Raw genomic sequence first — 11,589 nt, 5'->3', positions numbered from 1 at the left:
TAACCATCTTCCCATAAGCATGACCTTCTTCCCTCTTGCAATCTCTCGCCGCATGTCCGTAAACCGAGCCTTTACATATAAGTTGATCATTTTCTTCAAGATATTGAGCTATGATTGTGTTGTTGGAGGCATATAAATAAAGTAATATATCATCTTCTTTCCATGCTGCCATTCTTCCTTTACATCCAAATTCAAAATCGATGTGTTAGAAAAATTTGTTGTAAAACTCATTTTTCAAATGATCAATCACAGAGACTAAGAAGAGCTAGGTTGCTAGGTTCTGTTTTTATAGAAGGATAGGTAAGGAAATTGACAGAAGGAAAATTGATGGTAATTTTGGAGGGAAATATTTTGAAGAATGATCAATCACATAGACTAAGAAGAGTTGGACTTTTGGGTTCTGTTTTCATAGAAGGATGGGTAAGGAAAATTGATAGTAATTTGGGAGGGAAATAGTTAGAGAATAAAATAAAAAAATTTGTGATTAGAGTTTAGATGAATAATAATAAATTCTACATCACTTTTTGAATAAAAAAATAATTTTGATCCTCTAATCAAAATCATTGGGCTGGAGATGCTTTTCGAAGGAGGTGTGACATTTTTCAGTAGTCATGGGGTTAATTGTAATTTTAATAATATTCAGGGAGGTCAGTACTGTTTATTTTTATTATTTTTAATGCCATGCAGGACATAAATTATCATATGACATGTGGTTGTGTGCCCATCTAATAATATATTATTATTTATTTATTTTTTTTTATGTACTTAAAGGCATAGTGTAAATAAAAAAGAGAAATAAATATATAAATAGGGAGAAAAATAAAAAAAGGGGAGGAAATAAAAAAATAAAAAGAAAATGAGGAAGGTGGGATCATGAAAAAATGGGTGAGAAAAAATAAAAGAAAAAAAAAGAAAATAGAAAATGTACACGTAGGATACATCACAACAGTTGTTTTGTAATTTGAATAAATTTGAACCGTCCAAATATTCTAATAAGACAAAAATATATTGAAGATTTAAAAACCCTCTTACTTTATTATATAGATTTTTTCACTATTTATTTTTATTTTTATTTTTATTTTTAAATCTATGTAATTGTTAGACCATGCTATTGATTAAGCATACTGCGAATACAAAATTACTGAAAACACGATAATTAGTCCGCACAATAGGCTTGTACTGATGTTGTAGCAGATTGTACCCCTAAGAAAGGCATTAACGAGCTGTTTGTTAGGGTTAGGCCAGGTGGGTCACCAACGCAACTGTCACAGGAAGGAGACGCCAACGTGGCCTCTCTTTACTCCAAAAGTTACAATTGTGTGCATCCTCACCTTGCTGTACTCAATCAAATCATGATATCAACCTTCCAAAATTGATCAAATGTGGGGACAATTGTGTATTTTTGACAAAATTGAAATGACGTTATTACCCTCTATTCCACACGTGGCGTGTTTCTGTGATGTGTACAAGAATCATGTGGTGAGGAACACTTGTACACAGCTTGACGATGAAATCGAAGTACTCTCTCTCTCTAAAAGCATGAACTAGGCCATCTCTCTTCCTCAATCTCTCCGTCCTCTTTCTCTCTCTAAAAACACACAATTTTCTCTCTCTAGGTTCTAATTGTTTATAAAAGTTTCAACTCATTGTCCATTAGCTTCCTATCCATACATTTTTGAAACAGAAAACAAAACAGAGTATTTGTTTGAATCGAATGGCTGTGGTTTTTCAAGGAATCGGAGCTGCGACAGCGCTCTCGTCTACCAATGCTTTCGATTCCAAAAGATTGCTGTTCTCGTCTCGCATATCGCTCTTAGGTTTCATTTCTGGCTTGTTTTGGACCCATTCTTGATTCAATTGGCTTTCAATTCTGTAAATTTATTGTTTTGATTTTGTGTTTTGATTTGTTTCAGAGAGGAAATCAAGTTTTTTCGTTGTAAGATCCGATGGGAGATTGAAGTTTGGTTCAAATCCCAGACATCGCAAAGCTGATCAATTGATTACAAATGCAGTTGCAGTAATCTCTCTCTCTCTCTCTCTCTCTTGTATATTGCATAGATAAACATTCATTATATCGATGTCTAATGGAACTTAACTTTGATTTTGTGTGAATTTGTCAGACAAAAGCTGATAGTTCAACGCCTTCAACGGCATCCAAACCTGGGTATGCTCAATTTCTTTTGTGTATACGCAGTTTTTGATTAATTCTTGCTGTTTAGTTCAAAATGTTTATCTTACCTTCATCTATTCATCCATTTTGTTATAAGATACTGCTTCTCTAAGCTTGTGTTTAATTTACGGATTTTGGAAAAGATTTGAAAAGGGAAAGGGTATGTGAAATGTAGCAATATTTGATTCATATTTGACCTACATTTTCCTTTTTCTTTTCCAAATCACTACCCAAATCCATGAAAACCTAAATGATGGTTCATAGTGGATCTGGTTAATCACTTGAGAATAATCTCTATTAGGGAGTATGTAAAAACAGAAAAAAGAATGTGCAACTTTAACAAATGACCTTGCAAATCATGGTTAGCCGGACCCTATTTTTCATTTTGTAGTGATCAAATCAATTAAAAGTGTAGTTTGAATTCTTGCCCCTTGTGCCCATTAAGTCCTTAGTAACCAATTAGGGTGTCAGTGAAATTAGTGAAATTTTAGTTGAACTTTTTTTTTTATTATTTTATTGATTTTGGCAACGGTAAAATTTTAAGTTCAATAACAAAATTCTTTACCCTAACTGAGACGTACTGTGGTTACTTAAACTACCTAGATCATCAAGCTGAATTAATTTTATTGTGACTATATGCAATTAGAGCTATGCTTTGCGGCTCTATATGGTCATTTAGTTGTCTCTGTTTGAAATGGAAAGTACCTTTCAGGGTTTTTGACAGGGTTAAGTCAGATTCTTATATATTTATATTTGGACTGCAAGAAATATTACATATTATATTTCGAAGGCAGTTGCTTTGTATGATGGTAAAAAGATTGGTTTTCGAGCATCAGAATGCACCTTTGACTTTGAAAGGCACTTTGTGCACATAATGCTAAATGTTAGATCTTTACCAGTCTACTCTTAGAAGTAAGAAGCATGGACACATTTAAGAAGGTGGCGCGTCCATGTCAAACACATGTTGGACACTGTAACTCATCATACAGTTCTTGACACTTGTCAAACACTTGTCCAAACATGTCCTATTATATTTTAATTTCTTTAGACCTGAACATAAGCCGAATGCTTGGTTACACACTTGTTCATCGCTTAGACACATGAAACACATTATAAATTTGAATAAAATAAGTTAGATTACAATGATAATAGAAACACAGTGTAGATTTATAACTATTAATCCCTTCTCTTTAAACCTTAGGAATTAGTGTTTTTTTTTTATTTATTTATTATCTTTGACTGAAATATTATTATATATGATATGACATATAATAAATATATAAAACTTTTTTTGTTTTTTCTTTTTTGTGCCTCTCCCACATGTATCATGTCCTGTAGTTTTTGTTAACTTGTTTTGTCCATATCTGATTTGTATCACATGTTCGTGCTTCTAGGTCTACCCTTCTTAGCATCCTGCAATGGTGGGGTTGCTTTTCTTTTTCGTAAAAAAGAGAAAAAAAAAAAAGTACATTTGCAAAAAGTCTAGAATATGCATAAGTTAACTAACTTATCAATGTTTCTATCCTAATTTGTATTCCTTTTAATTGCCAATCTTGCTTGCGTAGTTCAAAGCAAAGTTACCTGGAATGCAGAATATTCTAGTATAAGGAACAGGAACGGGAATGAGAACATGGGAAACCATGTGCTGTAAAATGTGATACATTAGGGGTAGGCTTCTATAGATCACATTATTGGTATTTGTTAAGGCACTTCAAATAGTCAGGGCATTCTTTTGTTAACAATTAGGTATCCAATTTAACACAATCTATTATTCTTTAAATTAGTCATGTAGAAACACATTTTTAGGACACTATGACTTGTTTATTACATTTTGTCTTGCCAAAACTCTTTACTGTAGATTTTATTCAATATATCCAATTCATCTCTTCTACAGCTTAAGGAAAAATGCTAAGAAAACAAATAGGTAAAAAAAATTGGATTGATAAATTCATTGTTTGGTACAAAATTGTGTTATGTTGTGGAATGTGAGTTCCAAAATGAAAATTACTAGGATATTAGTGTTTTCTAGTAACATTGGTTCATAGTGTTATTTTTGGCATCATTTATTCTTGTTAGACCCATAAAATACAATTTCCTTAGGAGCCATTTAGATTGGGTGCTCGTGTTCAGGTAGGCTAGGAAGTCATTTCTTCTTCTTTAAAGAGCAAATGCGTTCTGTTGGATAACAAATATGTTAGGAATCTTATTTTAATTCTAGTACTTGGTGGATGTGTGTGTCATTTTGTAGGCCTATACAATTATATGGCATGTACATATGTTTGGGATTGTTTTTGAGGTCTGAAACTGATTAAATGATTCATCTTGTGTGGGTTAATCCTAACTGTATGGGAATTAGGATTTTTGGAGTTTGTAGACTTGTAGAAATTATAGGATTAATGAGATTAAGCGATTTTGTCGAGATGTAGAGGAGACAGAAAAATAGCATTGAGCGAGGAAATGGCGTGGCTTCAAGGCTCATGGACACCGAGAATGAGTTGCAAGTGGAGATTGTGTCCAGGATCAAGTAGTAATGATGGATCTTTTTTTGGGTGTTTTTTGTCTCATATTTGTAATCTCTACTTTTTATAGTTGATTGATTTACCTTGTCTGTACACATAGGAAATTTTGTTCTAAACCATATAATTTTTTTACGTTTTTATTTTTGGATCATGGGTTTGCTTCCACATGGTGTGAAGGATTCGTAACTGAACAATTGGTATAAGAGCTTCTGCATGCACAAATCGTATCAAAGTCGAGGTAGCAGAGTCATGATTAGAGGACAAGGAAAAAAAATCTTGACTTCATTCAAATAGATTAGGGATTTTGACTCCCAAGAAAATATTAATAAAAAGAAAAAGAGTTCGCAATTGCTTCTTGCCTTTAGTAACAGGAGCCAACACATGGCATTGTCGGTGAATGGAGCAGCACAAATTAAAGTAGTGGGCTTGTTCTTTTGTGAAGTTGTGACAAAGGTAAAATAATAAGTGATTTTTTGTTCTGGTTGTGAATAGAATATAGGAGAAAAGTCAAAAGGTTGGTGAGTTTGGCTTAACAAGGGGCATGATCCGGTGTGGTGTGTGACATGTCGAGGTGACAAAAAATTCCACCTAATTCTGCTAAATTTTCATTTTCTGAAATTCAAGGAGAAGGTGTTCTACGGCTTTTAGGCGTTGTGGATTCATTGGTGTTTGGATATTCAGAAATGACATAGAAATACAGGAGAGTAGGTGTCTGGATAAGAAAGTGTGCAAGACTATGACCAGAAGAGAGCAAAAGTTGTCGAACTTCACAAGAAAGCATCAAACATAGATTGAGACGGTTGATATAATGAGATGATCCACATCTAAGGAAAAGCGAGTCCCTTTTACATGGGAGTTTTTGTAGGAATAATCTGTCCAGTTGAGATCAAGCATGCGGAGCATTCTCCTGGATGAGTGTGCGTAGCCACCTTGGTTGGAAGTGCGGACTGTGCAGGTTTGTGTGGTAGATTGCTGACAAGCGGTAGAATTGACATCAATATCGATTATCTTCAAGATGGTTTGTAAAATTTAAGACAATGTGGAGATTGTTAGGTTTGTATATTGTATTTTGTAGGCCCATATAGTTATTGACCTTGTACATGTGTTTGGGTTAGGTTGTGGATCCAGTACCCACTAAGGGTAGCTAGGATTTATGGGATTTGCCTATAAATTGGAGAATTGTAGAAATTATAGTATTAAACAGATCCAGAGGGTTTGTTTGTAGAGATGTAGAGGGAGATGAAACATATTAGTGAGTGCAGGGGAAACTAGAAATTATTCCGAAACGGGATTGTTTCAAGGTATGAGTATTGGTGTCAGGTTTTTGGTCTCATATTTGTAATCTCTACTATTTTGTGTCAATTGAGGTTTTCTCTCTGCCCGTGGACGTGGGCAGATTTGAGGTTCTTGCCAGCAGTCATAATGATGCTTGATTTTATTTAAATGAAAACTGTGAGGTGCTTATTTCTGGGTAATACTATTTCTGTTTTAAAATGAAATGGGTCATGGGTGTGCTTCCTTGTGGGATTTGTTGTTGTACATTTCTTCCAAAAGGTAATGTGCTTTGAAGCTCACATGTAAATAATGTTTGTGAATAATAATTGCATATTATGACTTTGAGTTTGGCAGTTACCTTTTTTGTACAATTAGCTCTATTATAAATAGAATATGCTGCATTGTTACTATCAAATGCATGTCATATCTCTGCATTGTCTTTGCATTCAAATCTACTTGAGGATAAATGCTATAAATACCATGTTACGTTCACTTAACACGTGCACATGGGTAAAGAGAGCCAAATTAATGGCACTGAATTAAATCCCATCTTTCTGCATTAATATTTGTTGTTGCTATGGTTTGTTTGTTGATAATACAGTTGAGAAATTAACCTTCCATCCTCAGGCATGAACTTTTACTTTTTGAAGCCCTTCGTGAAGGCCTGGAGGAAGAAATGGAGAGAGATCCCCGGGTGTGCGTAATGGGTGAAGATGTTGGTCATTATGGAGGGTCATACAAGGTGACAAAAGACCTGGCCAATAAGTACGGTGATCTCAGGGTTCTCGACACCCCCATTGCCGAGAACTCTTTCACAGGCATGGCCATTGGAGCTGCTATGACTGGCCTTAGACCAATCGTTGAAGGAATGAACATGGGATTTCTCCTTCTAGCTTTCAACCAGATATCCAATAACTGTGGCATGCTTCACTACACATCTGGCGGACAGTTCACAATCCCAGTGGTTATCCGGGGACCTGGTGGAGTTGGTCGACAACTTGGGGCTGAGCACTCGCAACGCCTCGAGTCTTACTTTCAATCAATCCCTGGGATCCAAATGGTGGCATGCTCAACCCCTTATAATGCCAAGGGCTTAATGAAAGCTGCCATTCGAAGTGAGAACCCTGTGATACTATTCGAGCACGTTTTGCTTTACAATCTGAAGGAGAGGATTCCCGATGAAGAATATGTATTGAATCTTGAGGAAGCAGAGATGGTTAGGCCCGGGGAGCATGTGACTATCCTAACCTACTCTAGAATGAGGTATCATGTGATGCAGGCTGCAAAGACTTTGGTAAACAAAGGGTATGATCCCGAAGTTATTGATATCAGGTCACTGAAACCATTTGATCTTCACACAATTGGGAATTCAGTGAAAAAGACACATCGTGTACTGATTGTAGAGGAATGCATGAGGACAGGTGGAATTGGGGCTAGTTTGACAGCAGCTATTAATGAGAATTTCCATGATTATTTGGACGCCCCGGTTATATGTTTGTCGTCACAGGATGTGCCAACGCCATATGCTGGGACGTTGGAGGAATGGACTGTGGTTCAGCCAGCCCAGATTGTTACTGCAGTTGAGCAGCTCTGCCGGTAGTGGACAGCAGCTAAAAGTAATTGTGCCAAAATTGCAGATCTGATAGTACTTTGTGTTCCTAATATCTATGCTATAGTTATGGTTTGCAGCTTTGCTTTGAATTTCTGTTGTTTTTGAGATTTTGCTGGGGGGGTTTTGTGATGTTAAAGAACTTGCAATTGTTTATTTAGTTGAGATGTTTTTGTCTGTTGTTTTCAGCACGTTCAATGGTAGTTAGGATTCTTGTTTATGTACACCCAAACACAGATCGGAAATGTGAGGATTACAATTGTGATGCCTGGTTTTGCCTACTAAATTCTGATACATTTGGATAACTGATATACACAAAAATATGCTTAAATGATCATATATTGTTTTAATTCATGGAATTTTGGTTTGGACCTTTTTGCTTCTCGCTGCATTGACCAAAAAATTGGGGTAACAAATGGAGTGAAACACAATATAACTTGAAGATCATCTGGTAGGCATTCTTTCTCATACTGCTCAGTAATACTTTCCCAGCTATGGCTCTCTTTGGTTTGATTTTTAAAATCTGTTTAAAGAAGATTTTTAAATTTAAAATTAATTTGATAAAAAATAAAATAAATAAAAAAAACACTTATAATTTTTATATAGTATTATCTTTTAAGAAGGTAAAAATAATTTTTAATAATTAAGAAACAAAATTGATATTTATTTTTCTTAAATTAATTTTTATTTGTTTTAAAATTTTTAAAATAGTTTTAGAAAATGAAACCAAATTTCTCTCTTAAAATTCCGCATACAATGGGCATTTCAAATTAACAACTCAAGAAAAGACCATCAAAACATATAAAAATCTTGAGGTGACAAACGGACAGGTTTGTATGGATCAAAACGAGTTGTGCATTAATATAATTTAATCTAGATATGCTCATTTGATAAACAGATTTCAATTGGTTGGTTGAATAGAGAACGAATTAGACAAATTAACTCAACTAACCTGTTTATTTTATTAAATTCTTTTCTTAATAACAGAGGTGGAGGTGGAGGTGGAGGTGGAGATGGAGGCGGAGGTGGAGATGGAATGATTGTAGTGATGGTGGTGGAAGTTATAATGGTAGGGGTGGTGATGTTAGTAGTTGTGGTAGAGGAGGTGGTGGCGGCTGTTAATGGTGGAATTGTGTTGGGTACAATGGGTAGTGTATTATATATATATATAACAAAGAAAGAAAAAAAAAGATCTTTAGATTGTACTTTTTATTTTTCTTGAATAAAAATAGAATGAAATGATCTTTTTTAATTAAAATATTTATTTTCATATTTGATTTATTAAAAAAATAATAAAAATTATATTACAAATAAATACAGAAGTTAAGAAATTACCATTTTAATTTCATTCTATTTAAACCCTTAAATAATATTTAAGTAGTTATAAAAATAAAAATAAAAAACTTAGGAGCTGTTTGTTGCACCTTAAATGATCTAATTATAATTTATTTTAATTTAAGAGTTTGTACTAAATTATTTGGTATAATTTTTAAATAAAAATAGTTAAAAAAAAAGCTAATTATCTAAAAGGGTTGAGAGGCGTGTTCTTTACTTTCACTTTCTACTTATCAGCTTTTTAACTTATAATAACTCCCAAAGTCTAAATAAATTTGGTTTTGTCCTTCAAAATTCAAATAATTTTAGCTTACCACTTGAAATCTCCTAATTACTCTATTATCACAATATTTTCCAATTGCTCTTTATAATTAAATTTAACCACATCTTGCCATCATTGTTATGGACCCTTCACATGTTTTTATACTTTTTGTTTGTACTCTTTAGACTGACTATTATCAAAATATACATTCATATCAATTTTTTAAGAGATTAAGATCTTGTTTATCAATTATACATTTTTGTTAAAAAATTAAAAAGTTATTATAAATTGTCACTCACTCTCTCTATTTTTTTGCATATTTTTCATAAAAAGTGAAAAAATTACTAAAATAATTTGTCCCCAAATGAGGCCTAAGCTGTGATTTGGTTTGTGATTCTTTTTAGTTAACTTTTTAGCTAACTTAGCTTCGGTTAAAAAATTTGTTTGGGTTGACTCTTTTTTTTTTTTTAATTTTTTATAAGAAAAAATAAAATAATTATATTTAGATGTAACATTTTATTATTTTATCAACTTTTAAACTTATTTTGTCTTTTTAAAACTAATTTAGCCCAAAAAACTAATACCAAACGAAACCTAAGAAAAATATTTTACAAGGTAAAGTCCTCACCTCTTGAGCAAGAGCAATGGTAAACTCATTTTATGTTATGATAATTTACCACACATATTTTATTAGGGCAAATTACCTACATTCTCATGAGGTTTAATTAAATTATAAATTTTTTTTTGAGATTTTAGAAATTATATCCTGTCCTATCGTAATTAACGCCGTTAACGGTGATAATAAATTGATTAAAATGCCCTTGGGTAAATTACACTGACACCCCCTGAGATTTTATTTAGTACAAAACCCCCCTTACATTTGAAAAATTGTATTCCTCTCCTTCAAATTTGTAATCTGATTACAAATTACTCCCTAGATTACTGATATCATGTCCTAAATTTTTTTAAATGACCATCTTGCCCTTTTTCTTCTTCCTATTATCATGATTGCATTCTACAACTTTTCATCATTAAATTCTATCTAAAGATATTATTATTGAGTGATGATGTACAAATATAAATTTTATATAGAATTTTCCAAACACAATGACATAATTTAATGATGACTTTTCATTTTAAAACAAATCATCCATAAACATGATTTATATATTTACAATAATATCAATATCACAGCATTTTTATTATATTTTTGTATAAATTTTTATATATGAATATAATTTTTTAATTTTTATTTCCACAATTATATTTATCTTAGTTCAATTTAATTTAGATATATTTAAAAAGTATAAAATTTGTGCAATTTTTTTTTTTAAAATCCATTGAATACAAAAAAAATAAGATAATGTATTGAAATTTTCTAAGCTAATATTTCAATTTCAAGCTACATGAGTGCTCTTTCTTCAATCATTCCATGCTGAAGAGTATTCCATGGTATTTATTACCCAAAAAAAATCTATTCACCCCAAAAAAAAAAATAACACTCAAAAAATAACAAATTAACTGAATAAGTTATGAAATACAAAATTAAAATGGAAAAACACTTAACAGATGGTGAAAATATCATAAAATTAACAAATAATTAAATAAGTTACCAACGCAATAAATGACTTATCAAAAGATTCTTAGCTATGTTTGGTTTGATTTTTAGAAATTTATTTTAGAAATTTTTAAAAAAATTAAAGTTGAATTTGGTTAAGAAATAAAAAATAAAAAATAATTATCATTTTTATATAATTTTATTTTTTGATTGGTTAGAAATAATTTTTACAAATTAAATATATTTTTTATATTTATTTTTATTAAATTAGTTTTCATTGTTTCAAAAAAAAATTCTGAAATTTTTTTCTAAACAATAAACCAAACATGGTTCCAAAAACCTAGTTTTTTTTTTCTTTTTTTTTTTTCATCAAACGTAATTCTTTTGTAAATTTAGTTGATTTATCAAAGAGATTTTAGGTTAAATCAAATTGTTTGGTGTTTTGGAAAGATACTATGGGCAATGTCGATTTTGGTGATGTCATGATGTTTCTGTATGCATTCTTAATGTTTAGTTTACGGCAGAGATTAAGTTGTTATGCAAATGTAAACCTCATGGGGCGGGATATAATTTATAAAACCTTAAGAGAAATCTATAATTAAGCTCAACCTCAAGACAGGTTTAAAAAATAAAAAAAAGTCTGATATTTTTCAAAAGCACGTTAATAACCATAAAGTAGCGCTATCTAAGTTTTAGTCCTAAGAAAAAAAATATCAAAATGAAAAGTATCAAATAATAATAAGTAATGTGATTAAATTTATATATCAATTAGGCTTTTGGAGTATCTTGATGTGAGACTTGAGAGGACTCAGGACAAAATTTCTGTTATATCAAAAGAATTTATAAAGAAGAATGATTCAT

At 31.9% G+C, this 11,589-nt stretch overlaps 1 protein-coding gene across 1 annotated transcript; it reads left to right on the top strand.

Annotated features, from left to right (window-relative positions):
• The first annotated feature begins 1,476 nt into the window (after nt 1-1,476).
• LOC114296146 (pyruvate dehydrogenase E1 component subunit beta-3, chloroplastic) lies at nt 1,477-7,859 on the top strand. The gene is made up of 4 exons (XM_028240433.2): nt 1,477-1,817; nt 1,914-2,017; nt 2,121-2,164; nt 6,592-7,859. The coding sequence occupies exons 1-4, from the start codon at nt 1,715-1,717 to the stop codon at nt 7,562-7,564; spliced, it is 1,224 nt and encodes a 407-aa protein (XP_028096234.1). The 5' UTR covers nt 1,477-1,714; the 3' UTR covers nt 7,565-7,859.
• Nucleotides 7,860-11,589: the final 3,730 nt, after the last annotated feature.

Source organism: Camellia sinensis, chromosome 9, assembly GCF_055761805.1.
Source record: "Camellia sinensis isolate YWXY chromosome 9, ASM5576180v1, whole genome shotgun sequence".
Lineage (NCBI taxonomy): Eukaryota > Viridiplantae > Streptophyta > Magnoliopsida > Ericales > Theaceae > Camellia > Camellia sinensis.
The sequence above is the reverse complement of the archived record's forward strand: the minus strand, read 5'-3'. Positions and strand labels throughout refer to the sequence as shown.